Raw genomic sequence first — 27104 nt, 5'->3', positions numbered from 1 at the left:
AGAGAGAGAGAGAGAGACAGAGAGACAGAGAGAGACAGAGAGAGAGACAGAGACAGAGAGAGAGAGACAGAGAGAGAGAGAGACAGAGACAGAGAGACAGAGACAGAGAGAGAGGTGGGGGGGAGAAAGGGAGAGATAGTATGGGAAAAAGAAAATGGAGCTACCACTATTGCCACCTGTGCTAGGGACTGGATGGAGAGCATGAAGAGGAGGAGGAAGGAACAAGCATTTATTAAACAATTACTATGTACCAGATATTGTACTAAGGACTTTACAACTCTTATCTCATCTGATGAGGGTAGAGTCCAGGGAAGCAGCAGCAGAGTGGGAGAGAAGAAGCCATGGGAGTAGTGGCCATGGAAGTGGGAGCAGCACCAGTGATGAGGTAGCCAGTGTCAGACTACCAAGGCTACAAAGAGGCAGATCTAGGAAGATCCTGGCTTGCTAAACTCACCCAGAGGGGGTATATCCAAGATGGAGATTCCACCTTCTTTCCCTTCACCATCCCTATTACCTTTTTGATCCAGACCCATCTCTTTTTCTTCAAAGTTTTTTTTTAACTCCAATTGTCAATTGTTTAATTGTTTAAACCAGCATTAATATAAAGTGACTAACCATTTGAGTTGCTTATTGGCATGTTCCACTGTTCAAATGATGCTGAAGAAGCCAGATTCTTAGTCTCATTGCTAGGATCTTCCTCTCTGGGGGCACAGACTTGTATAGAGGAGAGATTTTAATTGATTTATGTTTTTATAGCCTCCCACTACATGGAATATATGGAAGCAGATTCCCCTAGGCAAAGCAGTCAGCAGTTGAATATTAAAGAAATTAGGGCATTGTTAGTTAGCCTTTCTAAGGCAGTCACCTTAGACATTTTCTCTTTCCCTTTAAAGAAAAATTAGTCCCACAAAGGGCAGAACTGAGGCAGATGACCAGGTAGAAATTCATGCCCTCATAAAGTATTTGAGAAAGAGCAGCACCACCTAGCATCTGAGGCATCTACAAACTGGCATCAGCCTACCTTTCTAACCTGATTTCCAACTACTTATTGAAAATCTTCTGGCTAGGCTGGTTATCTCACACAACCTTCTGAATCATATAGACCCTTTGCCTTCTCCTTCCTGTCTCTGAATTTGTTTTTGTCATCTCACCTGCCAAGAAAGATCCCTTTCTACCTGTCCTAGGCCTTCTTTGGAGTCTAATTATGTAAGAGTGAGGCTAGCCAAGAGGGAACAATTAACTGCTCACCATCCACCAAAGCACCAGTATGCATACGCCACTGCTAGACCTACAAATGGATGCAACAGAAGATGAATGAACACTAGTTCCCTTGTAAAAAAGAACTCTGTCCAATATATAATTGTGGCTCCAAGGCCAAAAACATCAGCACTGGGATTTTTAACAAGTTAATTGTCCTTCAGATTCACATAAACTATGGTATGGTAGTGTAATGGTAATGGGAATTTGAAGATCTTCCCGGCCCCTTAATAAATCTAAGGGAATTTGAAGACCTTCCCTGCTCTGAAAATAAATTCTGCCCCCTAATAGGCTGAATGTAATCACATGGAGCCTGTGTGGTGGGGGGGAGGTAGGGGGGCAGTTTGCTGAATGGTAGAGCAGAGCCCACAGGAAGCTGGGAGTCAAAACCAGCTAGACAGTTGGGAGGAGAGCATACTCTGAGGGAGACAGAGAGGCTTGTGAGTAAATATTGGTTTTGGGTTGGTTTGTGGGAAGGCTTAGGATGGTGTGGCTCTCTGTGTTGTTATGGTTTATTAACTTCTTTGCTACTATGATGGAATTGGCTTATTGGTTTTGGGATTTGGTTTTATGGTGTCTGAATAAATGTTTTACTTCTGTCTTCTATATGGAGAGTCTGTTATATTTTGTGATTAAGCACCATGCAGGTATGTTTATAGTGATCATGGGCACTGTGAATATTGCATTGGTGCTACAGGTAGGCACAGGTCTGATCACCATGTATATACATATGTACATACATACAAACATGTATTTTTTTTACCATGGTACTTTTCTAATTAGAAGGAAGGGAATCTAAAACAAATTTATTAGTTTCCCTAGGAAGAAGGGGTAAGTGGTGGCTAAAATGCTAACACTGGTATAGCTCATGATGGGAGGCTAGTTAATGCATTTTTTTCCCTTTCTAATTTTTCTTTAGCACATACCACATGACTGCTGCTGCTGAAATGGCTCAAAGTTGAGACTAGGACTTCATAATTCTCTATGCTGGAATCATTTGGCTCTCTTCCAAGGCATCCCTAATCTTTTCTTGTGTTGTAAACGCTTTTGGTAGTCTGGTCAAACCTGCAGATCCCTCCCCAGGATAATGTTTTTAAATGTATAAAATAAAATTCAGGATTATAAAGAAAACCAATAATTCTGAAATAAAGTTATCAAAATATGTGGAACCCATCCCCCCAAAAAATCCCAGAAAGCTTCAGGGAAAAAAAATTGAAAAAGGAGTGATGTTGGGAGTTAGGAGACATGGATGAATTTCCAGGCTCTGACATCAGTTGTATAATCTTGGTGTGATCTCAGTTTCCCCAGCTTAATACCCACTCTTCATTAGAAGACTTGAGAGTTACACTGAAGAATCTTAAGCACAGTAGAAATGTGAGTAATTATGAGTCTGGTTCTCCCAGAGGGCCATAACATGAGCTGCATTTGCTACAGTGCTGTTAAGTATCTGACATGAACGAGGCTGTATCATTCCACAGATTCAAAGAAACAAGCAAACCCTTAACATCATCTTGGTTACTACTGGCTAAAAGCCAAACTCCTTACCCCAGCATTCAAAGCCCTCCAAAAAACTGGGTACCAGCCTACCTTTCTAACCTTACTTCCAGGTATTCACTTTTTTAAATTTTCTGGCCAGGCTGGTTGACTCACACTGTCTTCTGAATCATACATACCCTTTTCAATCTCCTTCCTGTTTCTGCTTCTGCTTTTGCCCTATCACTTGCTGAGAAGTCTGTCTCTTCCCTTTTACCTGGCCTAAGCCTCCTTCGGAGTCCAGCTGAAATGGCATCTCATGCATTTCTCCAAATAACCATTAATTAAGTAGCTACCAGGCATAAAGCACTGGGCTAGGTATTGGGAAAGAATAAAAGTAATCATTGATACATCATCCCTTTCAGGATGGAGTGTACAATATAAGACTTCTAACAACAACTGTTGTCATAAATCCTGGGATTTTAGACTTTGATTTGCTCAGTGCGGGAGCAAACATGAGGATCAATAGGTGAATGAGGAGGAAAGGTAGATTTCAGCTTAACAGAAGGCAAAAGTTCCTAATAATTATACCTGCATGACTTCAAAAACAGGCTGCATGAACACGGGGATATTCAAGGAGAGATCCTAGATATGTATTAAGACTAAATGACCTCTGAGATACATGAATTAATTACAGACTACTTGTCTTGAACCAGGTGTGACACATTAGGTGGCTGAGCCTGGAGAGAGGAAAACCTGAGTTCAAATGCAGCCTTGGACACGTACTAGCTGTGTGACCCTGAGCAAGTCACTTACCCCAGTTTCTTCATTTGGCAAATAAAGGGGTTGATCCAGAAGGCCTTACAAGGTCAAGGTCAAGCATGGTATAATGCAAGGATTCCTAATCTTCCAGCTCTAGAACTATGGCCCTATGAAAAATATTTTCCTTAGGTATTTTTCTTCCTACAACTGGGAGATAGTGAATTTCCTCTGTGGCAAAATTGGACACATGCAGATATGGAAATCAGAATATTAGAGGTGGAATAGATCTTAAGGGAGAGAAGTTAATCTAACCTCCTCATTTTACAGATGAGAAAACTGAGGCTCAGAGAGGGCAATGATTTGCCCAAGATCACACAGCCAGCAAACAGCAAGACTGGGAATCTGAGTCTTTTTCTTCCAAATTCAATGTTTTTCACATATCTACTTCACTGCACTCCCTCCTCATTCAATAAAAATAATCACAAAATGGGGCAGGCACAGTGGATAGAGCGCTGGGCTTGAAATCAAGAGAACTCATCTTCCTGTGTTCAAATCTGGCTTCAGACACTTACTGGCTGTGTGACCCTGGGCAAGTCACTTGACCCAATTTGCCTCAGTTTCCTCACCTGTAAAATGATGTGGAGAAAGAAATAGCAAACCATTCTAGTATCATTGCCTAGAAAACTCCAAATGGGATCATGAAGAATTGGAAATGACTAAACAACAAAAAGAAGAATCAACCAACCCCCACTCCCACCCCCAACAACAAACCACAATCAGTGACCCAGGTCACTGAACATATCCTTTCTACAGACACATCTTCTTCAAGTTTGATGCTTTGATAGTTCCCTTTCCTCCCAATGCCACTGAAATAAAGAGATCTCAGGGGAAAATGTCATCGATGTTCTTGTGCTGTCTCTGGAATGAATTAATAAGAGAGCCTGACTGGAATCCTTAAAAAAAAATTTTTTTCTTTCCTATATTGTTCTCTGACTGATCTAGTTTCAGGGAAGGCTATAAATGCATCATCCCTTCTAAGAGTGCTGGAGCTCAGTATCTGCCATCCAAGGTTTCATCTGAACCTCCTACCCAGAACCTGGAGAGGCAGAGGCCACTGGAGGGTAACCTTCATCAGAGGCTGTTATCTTTCAGTTTTATATGCTGTCCTTGGGGGAATGGCAGCAGCTGTGTTCTTTCTCCATGCAAGAGATATCATCGGAGATGTAAGGTGGGGGAAGAGGGGGGCAGGACAACAAGTTGACACACATTCCAAAACAGCTGGTTTACATTCAGACAGATGAATTGGGGGTTCATGTCAAGGGAGAAAAACAACAGAACAACACAAGAGACTTAGTAGAATGTCACTGTACCACCCCCACCCCCCCATCCACCCCGGCCAAAAAAAGAAGCAGTTGTACTAAATGTAGTTGCAGAGGCTTGGGTTTGGATCCTGGTTCACCACTCAGGGCTTCAAATGAGAGAGATGGACTTGATGTTCTCTACTGCTATGAGACTATAAATCTGATGGACTTGGAAGAAACTGTAAAACCTGCCCACTCTCATCCACTTAGCAGGACAGAAAATAAAAACACTTTTAATGAGACTGGAAATATGGTTTGTGTAAAGCATTTTGTGCTGATAGACACAGTTAAGAATCATAGAATATACTGTTCTCTTCAGCTTGGCTTTTGTGGGCAGCTAGTTGGCACAGGGGATAGAGTTTTAGATGTGGACTCTGGAAGTCCTGAATGTAAACACAGCCTCATACTAGCTACATGATCTTGGGCAAATCACTTAACTTCTGTTTCCCAGTAAAATGGGGATAATGAGCGTGTCTACTTCTGGGGGTGGGAGTGTTTATGAGGATAAAATATGAATGTACATACTTTAAAGTGCTATATAAATGTGAGCCATTAATATCATAATAAAAAAGAAAAAATTTTAAAAGACTCTACTAATACATTTTTAAAAACCATTCACTATAATTATGGTCCTGCCCTAATTAAGTACCTGCGGCAGGACAGGCACACTATTATGTCCAAGGCATAAAAAGATAGAAAATGGCTGATTCTGCTCTCAGGGATCTTCCATTTTACCGGAAGCCATGTTTTGGACAAGATAGTGTAGCTGACATATGCCTATCACCTCTTACTCTCCTTGAGATGATTCGGATGCCAGGGGGCAGTAATGTGGCTATATGCCATTTGCCCTGATCACATCAACCACTCATCCCCTAACAGAAGTAAAAATTATGGGCTTTACAAATGGTTGTGATGGATACTGGGGCATTAGTTGAAACACAGAGGCTAAATATTTTTGTGGCTCTGGCTAGAGCTATCCTTTCATAGGTTCTCTCAAGGCAATAGCAGTACAGTATTTTGCTAAGGGCTTTCAGATTCATTACAATATTCACTCTACTCATTCAGCTTTGTAGTAATTTGCTTCCAGACATGGGATCACTACCTCTGAACATGCCAAGACACATTTTAAAGCTTACCTGAAACTTGAGCCACAAGGGATCAGAGAGCTGGAGTTCAACATTGGCCAACACAAGAATCTACATCCCAACCACATAACAAGTACAACTCACCTATTCTTTGCTCCTTGCTCTACTTTACTGCATTTCTGGCAGTTATTAAATCCTCCCCCTCCTCCCCCCTACCCCCACTAAGTGACCGGGGGACGGGGCGGGGGGCGGAGATGAGAGCAGATCTCTGATGCAAACACTGGAGGACTGGGCTTTGTAGTTGGCAACATGCAGAGATCAATGGAGATAATGTCTTTGCCTGAAAGATAATATATTTTATTTCTGACTGTGATGCCCTGTGGGTGCCTGTACCAAGATGAGAGTAGAACTTGGGGACTGAGTGACTCTTAGGAATTGGAGCTGGGGCATTTGATATGGATACAAAAACATTAGCTTTACAAAATTAAAATACAGTGAAAGGATTTTATTTTATTTTTTGCTTTTTTGGAGGGCAATTAGGGCTAAGTGACTTGCCCAAGGTCACATGGCTAGCTTTTTTGTTAAGTGTCTGAGGCCAAATTTAAACTCAGGTCCTCCTGACTCCAGGGCAGGTGCTCTACTCACTGTGCCACCTAGCCACCCCAAAAGGATTTTATTTTAAGGTATTCACTTCTCATTTCTCCCAAGTATACTTCCCAGGTCCTGGCTAGTGATGGCACAAGATAGACAGATAAAAGTTTCTAGTGAAAAATTACTGATTCTAGTCACCTTCATGAAAAGGGTGATTTGTAAATCTATAGTCTGGATGTTTCTGAAGATGTTGTTATTTCTCTTGGGGAAAAGAGGAAAAAGAGAGGAGAGAGCTCTTCAAATTGCCTCCTTCTGTCTGAGATGACAATGTGTGGAAAGAAATGCCAATAAGTGAGTGACCCACATAAACCAACCTTAGATTTGTAAGCACTCAGAAATCTAAAAATGAGTTCATTCTAAATGTGGTTCAGGTTTTTCTATTCTTTGGCATTTGTAAAAACTAATCGGAAGAAAAAAAAACACCCATAAAGTCAGATGTTTTGGGGAGAAAAGTAAATAACACTGATTGACAAATATTAGCCTAATGACAGTAATGAAATAATTTTCTTTGTTACATAACATAGACTCTACCCCCATTCACATCATTAGGCTGGATTCCTAAAGGGCAGCTGGAAACTTCCCCATGTAGGGATTTGGGAGTAACCTTGAGAGGTAAGGGCTGTCTTCCTAATATCATTGCTTAACAGACCCCACGAAGATGGTTCCCACATTATCAGTTGATATCAACTGATCATCCAGAGTTCATTAGCTTTAAGAAATGGTTATTTGCAAAGAGAGCATAGTAAAAATAGGTGGTATAAAACATCTCACCAAAATCAGGGGCACACTCTCCCATAAGTTCATACAAAGTCCAAAATAAAGTGGGCTCAAGCTTAAAAAGCATATGTGGCCAAGTGAGGACTATTTGGCACACCAGAACACACACACACACACACACACACACACACACACACACACACACACACACACATGCGCACGCACACTATTCTGGGACCCCAAAGTACTACCTAGCTATAGTGCCTCATCACGACAGAAGTTGGACCTGGGTCCTCCCCTCTCTTCCCTTGCCCTTAATATCATAGAATCATAGATGTTAGAACTAGAAATTACTTTAGACATCATTTAATCAAAGACCCTCATGTTGTGGAAGAAACTAAAAATCAAATAGAGAAGTCATTTACATTAAGGTTATATGGCTGGCAAATGGAAGAGCCAGAGAATGAAGTCAGTTCTTCTGATGTCTCTGTACTTGGGCATGGTAAAGACTAGCCTCAAATATACCAGGAATGGTGTACTTAACTAAAATAAATAATACAAAATAAAATGGCTGCATTTTATTTACCATTTAAAACACCTCGGTTCTAAATAGTTTTTGTATGTGCAGAAATGGTACTCTACTCTTTAGAGTAAAAACCATATTTGATCCATTCCAACTCCCATATATGGTTCAACTGTTTTGACTTCCTTGTTCTGCTAATAGGATTTACCTGGTTCTGGGTCTGAGATAAGGATCTAGGTGTCCATTTAAAAAACCCTAACCTTTTCCAGAAGCTATTTCTGGAAACTGTTAGGCCTGTTTCCTTATTTTGTCATCTATGTCTCTTTGACCCATCTCACATGTGTAACCTGGGCCTGGACTGATATTATAGAATTTGCAGTCTTCCTGATGGTTTGGTCTATAATGGGTAGAGTTCTGCAGATGAGGAAACTGGAATATGGCTGTGGTAACCAGAATAGATTGAAAGAGAAGCAGCTGAAATAACAGAGCATCAGGGATGGAGGTCACCTTGAAGGGGGAATGAGAGAGATTTTGAGGGGCTGAAAGCCTTTGCTCATACCTCTGCTTACTAAGCAAGAATCTGAGAAAAATCCAAATGGCTGGTGAAAAACCTCTTTTCAGAGACAAAAGATTCAGAAACACTGGAAGCTCAAAAGAACTGCAGGTGCATGAGACAAGAACCTCCAACTTTTTCTACCACTTGAGAAAAGGGAGGCAGGAACAAAAAGAAGGAGGTGCCCAAAGCCAACCCCTGTGGGCAGAGATGCATATGATCTGGACAAATCAATCTGTTGGGAGGTAAAAAAGTCCCCCTCAGCCAGACCTCTCCACAGAGGCAAGCATCTTTTGGTTACATGTGCATAATGTAGTCCTGGTTCAAAGCCTGGGCTTATTATAGTACTTGAAGCCACTGTATATCTTATTTCCCAATTACATGTAAAATAGTATTAATAACAGTACATATATATTTATATTTTTTAAACATTTGATTATAAAACTTTGAATTCCAGATTCATTCCCTTCCTCCCTTGTCACCCACCCTTACTGGGAAGATAAGCATTTCAGCATAGGTTGTACATGTGTAGCTAATGAAAACATTAACATAGTAGATATATTATAAAAGACTAACTATATTTCCCTTCCTCCTATCCCACCTCCCACTTGTTCTGTTCTCTACTTTCATCCCGTCCCTCTTCAAAAGTGGGTGCTTCCAAGTTCCCTCCCTGCCCCAGCCTGCCCTCCCTTCCATCATCCCCCCTCTTATCCCCTTCCCCCCTACTCTCCTGTAGGGCGAGATACCCTTTTTAGTGTGTATTTCATTCCCTCCCCAAGACAAATTCAATGAGAATAAGGTTGACCCATTCCCTTTCGCCTTCCTATTCTTCCCCTCCATTGTAACCATTTTCCCTTGCCTCTTCTATATGAGATAGTTTACCCCATTCTGTCTCTCCCCATCTCCTCTCATTATATTCCTCTCTCACCTCTTAATTTCACCTTTTAAGTATCATCCCTTCCTATTAAATTTGTCCTGTGCCCTCTACCTATGTATACCTGTAAACATATATACACACGTTCACATATGTATTCATATGCCCATATACTCTCATACACACACACACATATTTCTATTCCCTTCAACTATTTTCATACAGAGAAAAGTTTCATCAGTTATAATTATTGTTTTTCCATGTAGTAATGTTAATAGTTCAACTTTGACAAGTTCATTATGATTTCTTTTTTCTATTTACCTTCTCTTGCTTCTTGTATCTGAATGTCAAATTTTCTATTCAACTCTGTTTTTTTCAGCAAGAATGCTTGAAAGTCCTTTATTCCACTGAATGACCATATTTCCCCCTGAAACATGATACTCAGTTTTGCTGGGTAGGTGATTCTTGGTTTTAATCCCAGCTCCTTTGACCTCTGGAATATCACATTCCAAGCCCTTCGATCCTTCAGTGCAGAAGCTGCCAGATCCTGTGTTATCCTGATTGTGTTTCCACAATATTCAAATTATTTCTTCCTGGCTGATTGTAATATTCTCTCCTTGATCTGGGAATTCTGGAACCTGGCTATAATATTCCTAGGAGTTTTCTTTTTTGGGATCTTTTTCAGGAGGTGATCGGTGGATTCTTTCAACCTCAATTTTGCCCTCTGGTTCTGAAACATCATTGCAGTTTTCCTTGAGAATTTCTTGGAGGATGATTTCTAGGTTTTTCTTTGATCATGGCTTTCAGGTAGTCCGATAATTTTTAAATTCTCTCTCCTGGATCTATTTTCCAGGTCAGTGGTTTTTCCCATGAGATATTTCACATTGCCTTCTATTCTTTCATTTGTTTGGATCTGTTTAACAGCATCTTGATTTCTCTTAAAGTCACTAGCTTCCATTTGCTCCAATCTAATTCTGAAGCAATGATTCTCCTCAGTGAGCTTTTGAGATTCTTTTTCCATCTGGCAAATGCAGCTTTTTAAGGCATTCTTCTCCTCATTGCCTTTTTGAGCCTCTTTTGCCATTTGAGTTAGTCTATTTTTTTAAGATGTGATTCTCCTCAGTCAGGCTGTTGACTCTCATTTTGTAATTTTCTTGCATTGTTCTCATTTCTCTTCCCAATTTTTCCTCCACTTCTCTTATCTGCTTCTTAAGGTCTTCTATGGCCTGTAACCAGCTAGTTTTTTTCCTTTGGAGTTTTTGGTGTAGGAGTTCTGACTTCACTGTCTTCCTCCTGTTCTATGCTTTGCTCCTTTTTGTCCCCAAAATAGGAGTGCAATGTTGGGTTCTTCTGTTTTCTTTGTTTCCTTTGCCTGCTCATTTTGCCACTCAATTACTTGACTTTTGGGCTTTTTGCCACAGTAGGACGCTTCCACCAGACAGGGGAGCCTTGTATCAAATGCTGGGGTTTTTTCAGCTGCCAGAGCTATTAGTTGGGTGCCCTTGCTGAAGCCTCCACATGCTCTTGCAAGCTGGATACACACCCCAGGACCTCTACCCTAGACTGCAATCAAGATCCAAGCAGGTTAAAGCAAGAGTGATTAGCCCTCAGACTGGTCGCTTGGTCCCCCTACAGTTTGCAGGCCAGGAGCTGAAGCTGCCATGTGGCAGGGGCTGTGCCCCAGCCCTCAGCAGCTTCTCGCCCTGGGGGCAAAAGCCGACACACTCCCAACTACTGGGTCCCAAAGTCCACACTGCACTGACCTCTCACTTTTTCGTTCACATCTAGGTGTTGATAATTCTGGACCACCACAGCTGCTGGTAATCTGGAGTCCCTCCAACTGCCGGCTAGTCAGGCCCGCCCTGGGGTAAAACCTCGGTGTGGGACTGGGCTTGGCTCCCAGAGTACTGTGCTGGTCGACTGCTGCCAGGCTGTCCTCAGCGGGAGGTTAGCTTTGCTGTATCATTTTGTGGGTTCTGTAACTTCAGTTTGTTCAGAGTTTGTTCAGAGTCCGCTTTTATATGAACTGGGGAAGGTAGAAGCTAGAGCCACGGTGAGGATCTGCTTCTACTCTGCCATCTTGACTCCACCCCATCTCCCTTTATTTTAATAGGAATGATGGGAAAGTCAGTATTCAAGTTGACTAATTATATATGGTTAGAGTTTTATTATTGGCTGCTGAAGGAACTTGGGTGACCCAATCATAAATAATGTTCCAGTACTGAAACTAAAACAGATGCATGGCTATTTTTGTTATTTAGCAAACATCCAATTGATCACAATATGTCTGGAATCAGAGACCCAGATTTGTCCTTCAGATGCAACACATTGACCTTGAAATTCTTATCTCAGTATCATCGAGGCTGATTTATGTTGTAATAAATAAATCTGTCAAAGAATTCATTGCCACAGAAGCAAAGTGGCTCCCAATGGGGTTTAGATTTTTCCTTATATATTAAAGTTAGTAAAAAAAAAATTAAATGCACAAAAGAAACAAAAAAAGGGATAGAAGGGGATGTAAATAGAATAGTTTTGCTTATTATTATGTCAAATACATATATAAACAAATTACATTACTGAGACTTAGTTTCTTAAACATGTTGTACGTTGAAATGTTTCTTGGTGATTGTTAAGTTCAAAATTTAAAAAGACATACATATATTTACATATATATATATATATATAAACCCTATTTTGTCAAATGTTTAGTTATTTAAATGTAGGCATCATTTCTGCAGCTGCTATTCCTAAATGAAATGGGAAGATACAGGGTGGAAAAGAAAGATAGGTTGGTATGAATCACTTCCTTGCAATTCACAAAGTAATCCAAAGGAAGGGACTCATAATACCATGTATTTATCCTACACCCTATAGCCAACCACAACTATCCTGTCCTAAACAGAATTTACAATGTACAGAATGCTGGATTTCAGGTCAGGAAGATCTAGGTTCAAATCACACCTATAACCTTTCATAATTGTACAACTCTGGGCAAATAACTTGCCCTTTGAGCTTCAGTTTCCACATCTGTAAGATGAGGGAAATAAATCGTTTAGATCCTACCTCCTAGAGGCACTGGGAGGCTCAAATGAGATTGTGTGTGGAAAGCCCTTTAATAAGTTTAAAGCACTACATAAACACCAGTTATCATGCTTATTATCCAGCTGATTGATTGATAAGGGCAGCTTGGTGGCACAATGAATAGAATGATGGGCCTGGAGTTAGGAAGATCCAAGTTCAAATTTAGCCTCAGACACTTACGAGCTTTGTTACCCTGAGCTAATTATTTAACCCTGCTTGTCCCAGTTTCCTCATCTTTAAAAATAAGCTGGAAAAGGAAATGACAAAGCACTCCAGTTTCTTTGCCAAGAAAACCTCAAAAGGGGGTCATGAAGAGTCGAACAAGACTGAAAAACAACTAAACAAACATACTAATAGCCACTGAGCTTAGCATACTGAACTTGTTAAGATCCTCCAAATCCAATCAACATAAAAAATGTAATATTTGACAAAGATGGAAACGTGAATTTGGGGTGAAATGTGAGAAAACATATGTTCAGGAACAAGAAATGGGAGAGGACAAAGCCTTGTGAATTGTATTAGAAGCCTCATGCTCCTATATTATGACTACTTTCTTTAAAAAGAAAAAAGAAAACTGGCAGTAATTGGACATAGCAAGCACCAAGAAACACTGGAGACAATGAAATAGATTTTAACAGACAAGAAAAGACCTGTTATTCATGTGGGAGTTATCCCTGGGTTAGCTGTCTATATGCAGTTGGACCATGAGAGCCAAAATGAAAATTTGTAAAAGAAACAAACTCCAGAATAATGAGAAAAAGATACATGTACAGAGAATGAATAGAATTCTGAGTTATGAAAAAAAGTAATTGAAAACAAAAAAATCTGAAACTGACAACAGATAAGACATTGACAACTATAACAATTTCATACTAAAGAGTCACCACTTAAAACATAAAACTGCTTTATGAATATTATCTCACTTTAATCTCATAACAATGCTGGGGGAGAGTGGGGATTCAGAGTTGGATGCTATTATTATCACAATTTTCTAGATGAAAAATCTGAGGCAGACAGGAGTTAACTGACTTGCTGGGGGTCAGACAGCTAATAAGCATCTGAGGCTGAATTTGATCTCAGCTCTTCCTGACTCCCAAGTCTAGCGTTCTATACACTGTGCCACCTAGTTGCCTCTAATAAGGAATAACTGTCACAACAATGAGATGAAAGGAGTCCAGAAAGCACCTGCAAACATATGACTTACTTGGCAAGAGAGCTGGCTGCCAAAGACAACACTGGGTTAAGAACACAAACAAGTTTGTAAAATCTTATATAGATTGTTATAACAGACAATATTATATAGATATGTTATATTATAATACTGTTATTGTAATAGATAACAGATTATTTGTGAACAATATTGGTTTTTTTTTTTAAGCAATCAGGGTTAAGTAACTTGCTCAAGGTTACACGGCCAGTTATTTCTGGGTGTGGTGCTGAGTATCTGAGCCCGGATTTGATCCAGGTCATCCCGACACTGGAGCTGGTGCTCTTACTCGTTGAGTCACCTGGCCGCCCCTGAACAACATTGTTTTATAAAGCAGAGAAACAGTGGAGGATAAAAGCAATTTAAGGGAAGTATGACAAGACAATCCAGTAAGCAAAGTCATCCAAAAGGCATTAAAGATGAAAAGGGAAGAAAGACTTTGTATAGAGGGCAAATGAGTAAGATTTGCAAAAGCCATTTTAACAAACTGTTTTCTAATAGAGAAAACAGGATGCTGGATATTGGATATCCAGTGGTCTAAAATTGGATAAACAGGATAAGGATACTAGAAGCACCACTCTTGATCTCTAACATTCCACTTGGGCCCTAATATCCCAATGGATCGTAATATCGCATTTGAATCCTAGCAACCCCTCTAGACCCAAACATCCCATTTGGACCTTAACATCCGACTTAGATTCTAATATTCCACTTGGACTTTAACATCCCCCACTTGGACACTAATATCCCACTTAACTTCAACATTACAATACTCATATGGAATCCTAGATGTGGACACTAAAATGAAAAAAGATGGTAAGTATGTATTTGTGTGTGTATGTGTATGCGCGCGCACACACACACAGAAAAGATCTGTGCTTCAGGCAATGCAATTCAGAGAGCTTTGAAGGTCAAATAGACAAGGTTATATGAAGGAGGGAAAGATATCAAAGGTGTGGGAAAAAATCTCTAACCTTATTAATACCCTGCTAATAAGTGACTGAGGAGAGAAGTGGGGTGAAGGAAGGTAGCCAGAATCTATTAAGCTTCTACTATGTGACAGGCACTGTGTTAAGTGCTTTATGAATATCTCATTTGATGAGAATATCAATAATTACCAACCTATATACCTATATCCCATGTTTACAAAATTTTTATGAGAGTCATCTATATACAAATCAGAGTAAAGAGGCTTTCCCAAGCATTATTCAACAATGGACCACACATTTATCATCTTGCAATTAAACGATGGAATTTATAGAGAATATAAGAACTCACTGTGCTTATTGTGTGTGGGTTATTCCCCCCCCCCCAAAAAAAAGCATTTGATTTGGTAGAACAAAATGCTACCTAAGAGCTCTTTTGCAAAAAAGTATCTTCCATCTGTACATCAAAATGATTCAGGATTTCTTGTAAGATATAAAAATAGAAATAACCCTATTCAATGGAATTAGGTAGAACATTAGGTAAGATACAAAATGGAGAGATACATACTTAAACATGGTTTTGGCCACAATGATGGAGGAATATAGCTCAGAATAAAAGTTTAGGGATTCCCTATGGCTCCTGCTCCAGAGGGATCTCTGGATATTTTGGTTACTTATGGAATTATGCTGATTGCATTAAGTCCCAGATCTTTTCAGTACTTCTCAAAGGAGTTTGGCCCGTCCATCTACACAAGAAAGGCTAAATTGATGAAAAATGTCAGATTTCAACATGTATTTTAATGGACACCTTGTCCAAAGGTATATATCTGGGTCAGATAATATAGAGACGTGGACAAAGAGTTGTTCTTAGAATTGAAAAGGAGAGGCTGGACTGCTCTCAGAAAATTGCAAAGCACTTTTACTGACCCCCTAAACTTCCCATAAAAGCAAAGAGAAGAGATGGAAACAAGTATTTATTATGTGCCAGGCACCATGCTAAGAGTTCTATAAGTATTATCTCAAAGACACAAGTTTTCACTATTGACATTTTATTGCTCTTACTACATGGTAGCAAAATGTGGAACAGACTACCTTGGAAAAACTACAGATGAGAGGCAGCAACAAGATGGTGGAGCATAGGCTGGACCCCAGCTGAACTTTTCCAACATTCCCTTAGAAACAACTTTAAAATAATGTCTAAAATTCAATTCTGGAGCAACAGAGCTAACAAAAGTTCAGAGGGAGAGATTTTTTCAGCTTAAGGAGGTCTTCAGAAGAGGCCTATAACACTGGGGTGGAATCAGGCCTAAAGCATGCCAGGAGTACCAGCAGTGGGCCTTGGAGACAACTACAACAACAACAGATTTCAGTCCAGAGACATTCTTTGTCACAGTTCCAGTGGAGAGGAGTGCTTGTGATCAGTCACAAGGGAGCAGATTCCTAGACCTGGTAATCATTGCAGGGCTAAGAAGACCACTAGCACTTGTGATTTCAGGAGACCAGGGGTCCTTCTTGAATAAAGACCAGAGCACAGACTAGAAAAGCAGTAACCACAACTCTTCCTGGATTATACCACCTTGGAAGCACCAAAAACTTGCAGACCCCTAGAATGAGCTGAAATGAGTGAAAACAGCAGTGCAAAAAAGTCTGAAGTTTGGCACTGTGCCTCCCCACTCTGCATCCCCACCTGAGCAAAGACCAAGTTTAACATGAAGTTTAAAGTAAGAAAAAATAGATTAAAAATTAGTTAAGAAAAACAAAACAAAATACACACACACACGCACACCAGAATTTGACTATAAAAAGTTACTACAGTGGCAGGAAAGACCAAAGACATAAACTCAGAAGACAACAACATGAAAACAGCTACAAACAAAGCATCAAAGAAAAATGCTAACTGGATCCAAGACTAACAAGAATCCCTGGAAGAGTTTTGTTTTTTTTTTTTTTTAAAGAGGTAAGAGTGATAGAGGAAAAACTAGGAAAAGAAACAAGGGTGATGTAATAAAATTATGAAAAGAGAATTAACAGCTTAATAAAAGGGACAGCTAGGTGGTGCTGGGGCAGCTAAGTAGCAAAGTGGATAAAGTGCCAGACCTTAAGTCAAGAAGACTCATCTTCCACAGTTGAAATCTGGCCTCAGAAACTTATCCACTTTGTAACTCTTGGCAAGTCACTTAACACTGTTCAGCTCAGTTTCTTTATCTGTAAAATGAACTGGAGAAGAAAATGGCAAACCACTTTAGTATCTTTTCAAGAAAACCCCAATGAAATTATGAGGTATCAGACACAATTGAAACAAGTGAACAATAAAAATAAATACAAAAAATAATAAGAAAATAAGATCATAAAAATAGAATTGGCTTAATGGTAAAAGAAGCACACACACACACACACAAATCACTGAAGAAAAGAACTTAAATCAAAATAGAACAAATGGAACAAAATAGAACACAGGAACAGGAAAACAAAATTCACAGAAGGAAATAAATCTTTAAAAAGTAGAGCTGGTCAAAGGGATTAGCAATCAAAAGCTCACTGAAGAAAATAATTCCTTAAAAATTAGAATTGGGCAAGTGAAAGCTAATGACTCAATGAAACTTAAATAAACAATAAAACAAAGTCAAAAGAATGAAAAAAATAGAAGAAAATGTGAAATACCTTACTGAAAAAACAACTGACCTGGAAAATAGATCAAGGAGACACAATTTAAGAAATATTAGATTACCTGAAAGCCATAATTTAAAAAAAAAAAAAAGAGCCTAGAAGTCACATTTTATTCAGGAAAACTGGCTTAATGTCTTAGATCAAGAAGGTAAAATAGAAATTGAAAGAATCTACTAAGCACACCCTAAAAGTAATACCAAAATGAAAACTACCAGGAATATCATAGCCAAATTCCAGAGCTTCCAGGTCAAGGAGGAAATATTGCAAGTAGCCAGAAAGAAACAATAAAAATACTGTGGAATCACAGTCAGGATCACACAAGATTTAGCAGCTTCCACATTAAAGAAGTGGAGGGCTTAGAATATGATATTTCAGAAGGCAAAGGAGCTAGGAATGCAATAAAAAAATAACATATCCAGCATAGCTGAGGATAATTCATCAGAGGAAAAACAGATATTTAATGAAATAGAGGACTTACAAGCATTCCTAATGAAAATATCAGAGCCAAATAGAAAATTTGACATTTAAACAGAAGACTCCACAAAAGCATAAAAAGGTAAACATAAAAGAGCAGTCATAAGGGATTTAATAAAGTTAAACTGTTTATATTCCTGTATGGGAAGATGATACATTTAACTCCTAAGAACTGTATCATTATTAGGGCAGTTAAAAAGAGTTTAAATAGATAGAGGGCATGAGTTTACATCAATTACATTGGAATGACCGCAAAAAAAAGGGGGAGAGTGAAAAAGAAGTTTGCAGTGGGAGAAGGGGGAAGGGAGAGGTAGAATGGGGAAAATTTTCTCACATAAAAGAGATGTGAAAGGAAGAGATTTTACAGTGGAGGGGAAAAAGTATACACATGCACATACAATAAGAGATATGGAGGCAGGGGGAGGTGGAGATGATAAAAAGGAGGAAAGATTACATGGAATGGTCAGAAGCAAAACATACTTTTGATAGGAAGCAGGATAAAAAGAGCAAGAAAAGTATAAATAGAAGAAAATATATACATATATAATTAGTAATCATAACTATGAATGTGAATGGGGTCAACATAAAACATTTTTAAAGCAAGTTTCTCTGATAAATGTCCCATTTCTCAAATATACAGGGAACTAAATAAAATTTATAAAAATAAGAGGCATTCCGCAATTGATAAATGGTCAAGGGATGAACAGTTTTCAGAAGAAATGAAAACTATCTAAAGTCATATGAAAAAATGTTCCAAATCACTATTGATTAGAGAAAGGCAAATTACCACCTCACAACTATGAGAAATGACAAATTCTAGCGGTGATTAGGTGGTGCGGTGAATAGAGCACTGGCCCTGGAGTCAGGAGGACCTGAGTTCGAATCCAGGTCTCAGAAACTTAACACTTACTAGCCATGTGGCCTTGGGCAAGTTACTTAACCCCAACTGCGCTGCCTTCCCCCCTCCAAAAAAAAAAAAAACAAAAAAAAAATGACAAATTCTAGAGGGGATGAGCGAAAGTAAGTACACTAATGCTACTAACAGGTACAACTGTGAACTGGTCCAACCCATTCTGGAGAACAATTTAGAACTATGCCCTAAGAGCTACAAAACTGTGCATATTGTTTGACCCAGCAATATCACTATTAGGTCTGTACCCAAAGAGATCAAAGAAAAATGGAAAGAGGGTAATATGTACAAAAATATGCAAAGCAGCTCTTTTTTGATAGCAAAAATTGGAAATTGAAGGAAGGCCCATCAACTGGGGAATGGCTGAACAAGTGGTGGCATATGATTGTGATGGAATACTACTGTGCTGTGAGAAATAATGAAGAGGATGGTAAGAGAAAACATGGCAAGACCTATATGAACTGATGCAAAGTGAAGAAGAACTGGGAGATCCTTGTGCACAGCAACAGAATGTTGTAAAGATATCTAACTGTGAAAGCTTTAGCTACTCTGATCACTACAATGATACAAGACAATTCTAAAGGACTTACAATGAAAAAATGCTATCCAACTCCAGAGAAAGAAATGAGGAACTCTTGAGTACAGACTGAAGCATAATTTTCTCACTTTATTTTTTTTCCTTTGTTTTGCAACATGGCTAATATGGAAATATTTTTGTGGGATTTTACATGTATAATTGATATAATTTTGTTTGCCTTCTCAATGGATACAGTAGGGATGGGGAGAGAGAATTTGGAACTCAAAATTTAAAAAGAAAAGAATACAAAAATAAAGAAAAATAAAATAAACTAGAAAAATTAAAGATGAATATCATATAGGCAGAAATAGAGAGGTATGTGGTAGGTGTGGGCAGGCCAAATCACATAATCAAGAAGAAATTCTAAAAAACATAAGGATTTCATCAAGGAACTGTATGACAGGAAGAGGAGATGAAACAGTCATGTAACAAAAGTGAGAAAGGATTGGTGGAAGGGAATAGGCATTTATACAGTGCCTTTTATATGCCAAGAACTGTGCTAAGCACTTTACAATTGTTTTGTTGTTTGATCCTTACAGCAACCATGGGAGTTAGGTGCTATTATTATCCCCATTTTACAGATGAGGAAACTGAGGTAAACAATGTTAGTGATTTGCTTAGGGTGACCCAGCTAGTGAATGTAGCCAGATTTGAACTCAGGTCCTCCTTATTCCAGGCCCACTGCCGAATCCATTACACCATCGAGGGGGACAACTAGAATGCTGTATTGTTACCTCACAATGTTGGGAGAAAACAAGGAAGGCCTCCAGGATGTTGAGTGAACCAGAACCCACTGTGGCAAACTTTTCAGAAAACATGGAGAGAAATTGCATATGGATGGAATAATGGAGGGAACCCCCAAATCAGTGACATCACAGATCTATTTGGGTAATTGTAAAGCACTTATTAGCACAGCATCAGGCACATAGTAAGGGCTATATAAACATTAGCTATTCTTTTTTGAGTGCTCAATTCTCAGAATGGTAGTAGACATCTCAAGTATATTAGGAAGCCACATTACTTTTAGATGAGTCTCAAATCAACAAATATTTACTAAGCTACTGTTATGTATATGGTATTGTTTAAGGTGTGGGGCTAGGAGCTGGTTTGTAACCTCTTTCTATGCTTACCTATGCCTAGTTAGTCTCTGTGTAATTCATGATTTTACTGCATTGCTGTGAAGTCATTAATGCAGGAGTGGTACAGTGGAAAGAACTTATGATTTGGAGTCAGGGGACTTGGGTTTGAATCCCCTAGCACTTACTACCTAAGTGACCTTGGGCAAGTCTTGGTCTTATTTTTCTGCCCAGAAAAATGAAGGGGCTGGATTAGCTGATCTAAAGAAAACCTAAATCCGTTATTCTGTGAGCAGATGACAAATAATTCCTATTCTTTGAAAACCCTGGACTCTCCTCATGAGACTATTTCAATATATAAACAGATGGGGATGTTAGGGGATGACATGAATTTACCTGAATTATTTGAATGGTCCCATGATTTCATGCCAAAGTCCTAAATAAGTAATTCTAATGAAAAATCCAAGCAGTCTGACTTCTAACACCAGCAAAATCAGACTCAATTTCCTCTTTTGTTCTTGTGGAAGCTGCCCATAGAGGCTTCTCTAAGTTCACATGGATATCTTAAAATCTTTTTATAGAACTATATCGGCTTATAGAGATTATATTGCATAGACGCTTCTGCTGACATGTTTACATTTCTTCTCCCAATCACAAAGGACTCTTGCCTGGGCACTGCGTATACAGAGCATTCTATATAAGTAGAAACTAAATAGGGTGCCTAAGTTGTAACTTCACACAGGCTGGCATTATTATAAAAATAAAAGCTTAGCATTTACATAGAGCTTTAAGGTTTGTAAAACACATTACAAACATCTCATTTGATCCTCACAATAGCCCTGGGTGGTAGGCACTATCATTATCCTCATTTTACAGATGAGGAAACTGAGGTAAAAGGAGGTGTAGTGATGTGTTCAGGGTCACACAAAGTTCATAAGTGTCTGAGGCCAGATTTGACCTTATGTTTTCCTGATTCCAGGCCCAGAACTCTAACCACTGTTCCACCTGATCATCATAAACCTATGCAGGGTCCTTGGAAGTTAGAGACTTCACTTGGAGACCTGAGGCCAAAAAGTCCAGCAGATACAATTCCTGTGCCTAGCAGGTCTCTGTGTAATCCTTGGTCTCACCACATTGCATTGAAGGCAATGCCTTGGTAGACATAGATGGGAAACTCCAAATTTCAAAATCAGTGAGATCACAGATTTAAATAAAAAGTGTTTACCATATTATCTGGCACATAGTAGTACTAAATAAATGTTAGCTATATTATTTGAGCTATCTACTCTAGGAAAGGCAGGTGGGCGTCTCAAATACATTAGCTGACCACATGACTTGGCATTTCTCCATTTCTATTAGATGAGTAGATAGTCTCAAATCAACAAATATTTACTAAACAACTGCTACATGCACAACATTGAATCATTTAAAAAATGGGTAAGAGATTTCCCAGGCCCCTCTAAGACAGCACCTGCCTGCAGTTCAGTCCCCCACCTGTTGCTTACCTCAGATTCCTTATAGTAGCGCTCAGGGATTTCATCGCAGGCAATATCAATAAAACAAACTTCTCGTTCTACATCTTTGGCTTCATTGTCAAAAATCTGAAAGAAAAGAAGGATTCAAAAGTCAGTCAGACTAGGTGATGTTCCCCAAGAAGAAATATGACTAGCACCCACCAGTAAGTGCCTAAGGTAGGGTTACAAGCCCAGAGTTTCTCAGATGGAGCCTTCTGTCTCTCTATAGACGTGCTGTGAAAATCATAAATGACTTTCACCCTGATAATTAGTTTTTCTCATAGCAGAAAGAGACAACCTTCAATGAGTGAGGGGTGACAGAATAGGGGTCATGTTTAAACAATAGCATAGGAACCAGCCTCTTGTAAGATACCTAAGTGTTTAGCAATTCATTTTCAGAGGGGCCTTTTGAAATGGGAAAAGTTGGAAAAGGAACAGCAGGAAATGGAGAAAAAAATGAAAAGAAAACAGCAAACCCAATGAGATAGACCCAACCACAAGTGGAAAACAACTAGTCTTGACATTTAAAAGGCTATTTCCTCAACACACCATTTCTGTAAGACTGGTGCTAGTATGGCCTGCTGCTCATTTGTCTTTGAATTTTAAACTCTCTTCTTGGTATTCCAAACCAAATCAACCATTCCCTTCCAAAAGCTGCATAGATAAAATTCTTGACAGCAATTAGCATCTTAAGTAGTGTCTACTTTATATCCTGTGTTTTCTTCTTATATTTTTTTTTGTGAGATTATTGCCTTCAGATTTGTAAATTGACCCTCCAGTTGAATGAGAGGTAGCAAGTATATTTCTTTAAAGTTGAAGACTGATTTCTGGCATGACTAGCACTTAAAATAAAATGCTTCAGGCCACTCCTACATCCAACATAGGAGTAGCAGCTGGCTTGTTTTGTCCCTTCAATAGGAAGAAAGGGAAATGTTTTTCAAGTCTGACCATGAAATGAAACATAAGGCTACCAGCCTGCGAGTCTCTTGTAAATACACAAAGAAACCACAGAGAAATTTGTGCTGTCAGTGAGATCATCAAAAAACCAAGTGGGAGGCTTGATAATATTATGGATCATGAGAGAAGCTGAGGAGGCTTTTTCATTTGGAAAAAATGAAAATAAGAGAAATTAAAATTCACAGGAGAGGCAGATTGAGTTCATGTTGGGTCTGAAGTAGCGAAAACCTGGGTTCAAATCCTACCCCTGACATTCTCAGCAGAGTAATTAGCAATGTAGCCAATTGATCAGATAAGCCTTTATCTGATAAATAACCTTTATCTTTCTCATGTAACCTAGGACTTATCTTGGAGAGAGTTTGATCTTCATTGAATATGAGACTAAATAAAACATTTATTAATCACTTACTAATCAGTCAACTACCATTTACTAAAGGCCCTACTATTGTAGGGCATAAAGGAGCAAGACAGAAGATCCCCAAGATTAAAATTGGAAGTGGGGAACATCAGGTAGGGGGTGGGGGTGGAGCCAGGGGACAGGGAAGAATGGAGCATGGATTTTACTCCAGGCTGAAAGCCCTTCCCATGGATCAATTAGGAGAGGGAAGGGTGGAGTTTGTGCCGAAATTCGTGTTTACAGATCAATTAAGGGAAGGGAAGGGTGAAGTTATGCTAAAATGCCTGCTTACAGATCAATTAAAGAAATGGAAGGTAGGGTTGTGCTCAACACTAAGTATCAGTTACTGTGCCATGTGCTAGGGACACAAATAGAACAGTCAGATAGTCTCTTATGTCAAGAAGTTCACATTCTAATAAGATATATGGAAGGTTTTAGCTGAAAGTCAGATGGAAAGGTCCCATCACACCTTAGGGTGCATTGGCAAAACAGATGGTAATGCCTCTCCTTTAATGTCATTTCTACTGATGAGTAGAGCAGCTGAGCCAAAACCAAAAGGGGGTTCAGTTGCAGATGTATCTGGAGAGGAAAGGAAAGTCTGATGCTATAAAGATCAATACTGCATCTACCAAACATTTAAGTTACAATTAATTTCAATACTATATAAACTATTTGGAAACACAGGCAAAGAAAGAGTCCTGCCAAATTGCTTTTATGACAAAAATAAACCAGGAAGAACAAAAACAGAAAGAAAACTATAAACCAATTTCCCTAATGAATACTGATGCAACAATTTTAAATAAAATATTAGCAAGGAGATTACAGCAACATATCACAAGGATCACATATACTATGTGACCAGGTGGGATTTATACCAAGAATACAGGACTAGTGACAGGAAAGCTATCAGCATAACTGATTATAACAATAAGAAAACCAACAGAAACCATATGATTATCTCAATAGACACAGAAAAAACTTTTGACAAAATATAGTATCCATTAAAAACACGAGAGCACAGGAATTAATGGAACTTTCCTTAAAATGATAAGTATCTATCTAAAACCATCAGTAAGCACTATCTGGAATGGGAAAAGATAGAAGACTTCCCAATAAGATCAGGGGTGAAACAAGGATGCCCATTATCACTACTATTATTGAGTATTGTTCTAGAAATGCTAGCTATAGCATAAAGAGAAGAAAAAGAAACAGAAGGAATTAAAATAGGCAATAAGGAAATAAAACTATTACTTCTTTGTAGATACTATGATGGCATACTTAGAGAATCAACAAAAAAAACTAGCAGAAATAATTAATAACTTTAGCAAAATTGAAGGATTTAAATAAACTCAAATAAATCACCAGAATTTCTATATATTACCAACAAAGTCCAGCAGCAAGAGTTAAAAAGAGAAATTCCATTTACAATAACTGTAGACAATATAAAATACTTGGCTGCCAAGACAAACCCAGGAACTGTGTGAACACAATTATAACATATTTTTCATACAAATAAAATATCAATTGAAAAAATATCAACTGCTCATGAGCAGACCAAATGAATATAATAAAAATGACAATTTTACCTAAATTAATTTACTTATTCATTGCCACAGCAATCAAATTACCAAAAAAAATTTTATATTAAATTTGTAAAATGCAACCAAGATTAGAAGGAAATCAGAAAGCTATTTTTACAGTGTCTCTAATAAAGGCCTCATTTTTCAAATATATAACTGAGTTAATTTATAAGAAGATAAGTCATTCCCCACTGATAAATGGTTAAAGGATATGAATAGGCAGTTTTCAGAGGAAGAAATCAAAGCTATCTATAATCATATGAAAAAATATTCTAAATAACTACTGATTATAGAAATGCAAACTAAAATATTTCTGAGGAAGCTCCTTACTCTTATAAGGTTGGCTAGTATGACAGAAAAGGAAAATGATAAATGTTGGAAGGAATGTGGGAAAACTGGGACACTAATGCACTGTTGGCAGAGTTGTGAATTAATCCAACCATTCTGGAGAGCAATTTGAAACTATACCCAAAAGGCTATAAAACTATACAAAACGTTGATCCAAAAATACCACTATTAGGTCTTTATCCTAAAGAGATTAAAAAAAGAGGAAAAAAGGCCTATTTGTAAAAAATAATAATAATTATGGCAGCTCTTTTTCTAGTGGCAAAGAACTGTAAATTTAGGGGATGTCCGTCAATTGGGGAATGGTTGGGCAAGTTATGGTATATGATTGTAATGGAATACTACTATGCTATAAGAAATGAAGAGCAGGATGTTTTCAGAAAAGTCTGTGTAATGGAAATGTAAATTTAAAGATCTTCCCTGCCCCTAGGTCCTTTGATAGGCTTAAGAGACTGAGAACCTTCCTTGATTTGAAAATATACTCTTCCTCCTAATAGGCTAAATGTGGTCACATGGAGCCTGTGGCAGGAGGCTTGGTTTTCAGGAATGCTCACATCTTGATGCTGTGTGATTGGGCAGTGAGTCAAGAGGGTGGTTACATTCTCTGACCCAGGAGAAGGCTATATAATCCCTGATGTGAGGCTTTGCTTTGGGGCTCACTTTGAGAAGTGTTCTGTGATTTCATCAGATGAGACTCTGGGAATCTGTTGTTGAGAGCCCCCCGGCTTTGAAATACCCAGATGTTGATTTGGTATGGATGTAATGGTTGGACAGTTTGGAAACCTGTCTACTTGATCTGTTCCTCTGTCTTGATAATTCTGTCTGTATACTCTGAAGTTTGGGGTGCTGATCTTTTTCCCCTGAACTAGGTAAACAATATATATTTGACTGATTAAAGTAAGCTTGTTAACCAATTTTGAGTTGCTTTCCTTTAGCAAAGCAGATCTAAGAACCTGTGATGGCAGCCACCCTGGGGACGCTGGGGTGCTTGCTGCTACAGTCTGGCAAGACATGAACTGATGCAAAGTGAAGTGAAGTGGGCAGAACCAGAAAAATATTGTACACAGTAACAGCAAGATTGTAAGATGATCAATTATGAATGACTTAGCTATTCTCAGCAATACAATGACCCAAGATAAATTCAAAAAGGACTCATAATAAAAAATGGTATCCATGTCAAAAGAAAGAACTTATAGAGTCTGAATGCAGATTGAAGCAAATTATACTTCACTTTATTTTCTTCATGTGTTTTTTTGGGGAGGGGGCAAGGAGGTCTGTGTTTTCTTTTACAACATGACTAATATGGAAATATGTTTTGCATGATTGTTCATGTATAACCTATACCAAATTTCTTACCTTCTCAGGTAGAAGAGAAGAGAGGGAGGAAGAGAATTTGCAACACAAAATAATAATAATAATGTTAAAAATAGTTTTTACATATAATTGGGAAAAAATAAAACATTATTTTAAGAAAAGATCACTACATGTAGGAACCTGGAATGTAATATTTATGAACCAAGGTAAGCTGGATATGGTTAAGCTGGAGGTGGAAAGATGAAACATCGACATCTTAGGAGTCAGTGAATGTAAATGGGCGGGAATGGGTGAATTTAATTCAGATGATCATTACACATGCTACTGTGGACAAGAATCCTTTAGAAGAAAAGGAGTATCCCCCATAGTTAATAAAAGAATGAGAAAAGCAATACTGGGGTATAATCTCAAAAAGGACAGATTGATATTTATTCAAATACAAGGAAAACCATTCAACACCACAGTAATACAGTCTGTTCCATGCATTGATGTCAATGGGGACAAAGTTGATCAGTTCTATGAACACCTATAACATCTTCTAGAAATAACATCAAATCATATTGATTATATACTTTGCAGCAAAGGCAGAGAAGTTCTATACAGTCAGTTAAAAGAAGATCTGGAGCGAACTGTGACTCAGATCCTGAGCTTCTTATTGCAAAATTTAGACTTAAATTGAAGAAAGTAGGAAAAACCATTAAACCATATAGAAGTGACCTAAATTATATTCCCTATGAACATGAAGTAGAAGTGACAAATAGAGGGAAGGGATTAGACCTAGTAGAAATAGTGCCTGAAGAACTATGGAGAGAGGTTTGCAAAA

The 27104-nt window shown here is 38.5% G+C and overlaps 2 protein-coding genes and 1 long non-coding RNA gene across 4 annotated transcripts in view; 1 reads left to right on the top strand and 2 right to left on the bottom strand.

The window, feature by feature from the left end:
• Window positions 1–27104, bottom strand: part of PITPNC1 (phosphatidylinositol transfer protein cytoplasmic 1) — a 432818-nt gene that overhangs the window by 76464 nt on the left and 329250 nt on the right. For both annotated transcript variants that reach the window (XM_069076613.1, XM_069076614.1), the window contains one exon: window positions 21680–21775. In XM_069076613.1, coding sequence (XP_068932714.1) covers window positions 21680–21775 — 96 coding nt within the window. The remainder of the gene's footprint in view (window positions 1–21679; window positions 21776–27104) is intronic.
• The window catches only part of LOC138152623 (uncharacterized), a 634969-nt gene that overhangs the window by 431424 nt on the left and 176441 nt on the right, over window positions 1–27104 (top strand). The window lies entirely within an intron of this gene.
• Window positions 1–27104, bottom strand: part of NOL11 (nucleolar protein 11) — a 276383-nt gene that overhangs the window by 125473 nt on the left and 123806 nt on the right. The gene's annotated exons all lie outside the window — the stretch shown is intronic.

This window comes from Petaurus breviceps, unplaced genomic scaffold (genome assembly GCF_028583685.1).
Source record: "Petaurus breviceps papuanus isolate PSGF00001 unplaced genomic scaffold, PetGlider_PUasm1.0 90925, whole genome shotgun sequence".
In the NCBI taxonomy this organism is placed as follows: domain Eukaryota; kingdom Metazoa; phylum Chordata; class Mammalia; order Diprotodontia; family Petauridae; genus Petaurus; species Petaurus breviceps.
Note: the sequence above shows the minus strand (reverse complement) of the source record. Positions and strands in the feature narration are given on the sequence as shown.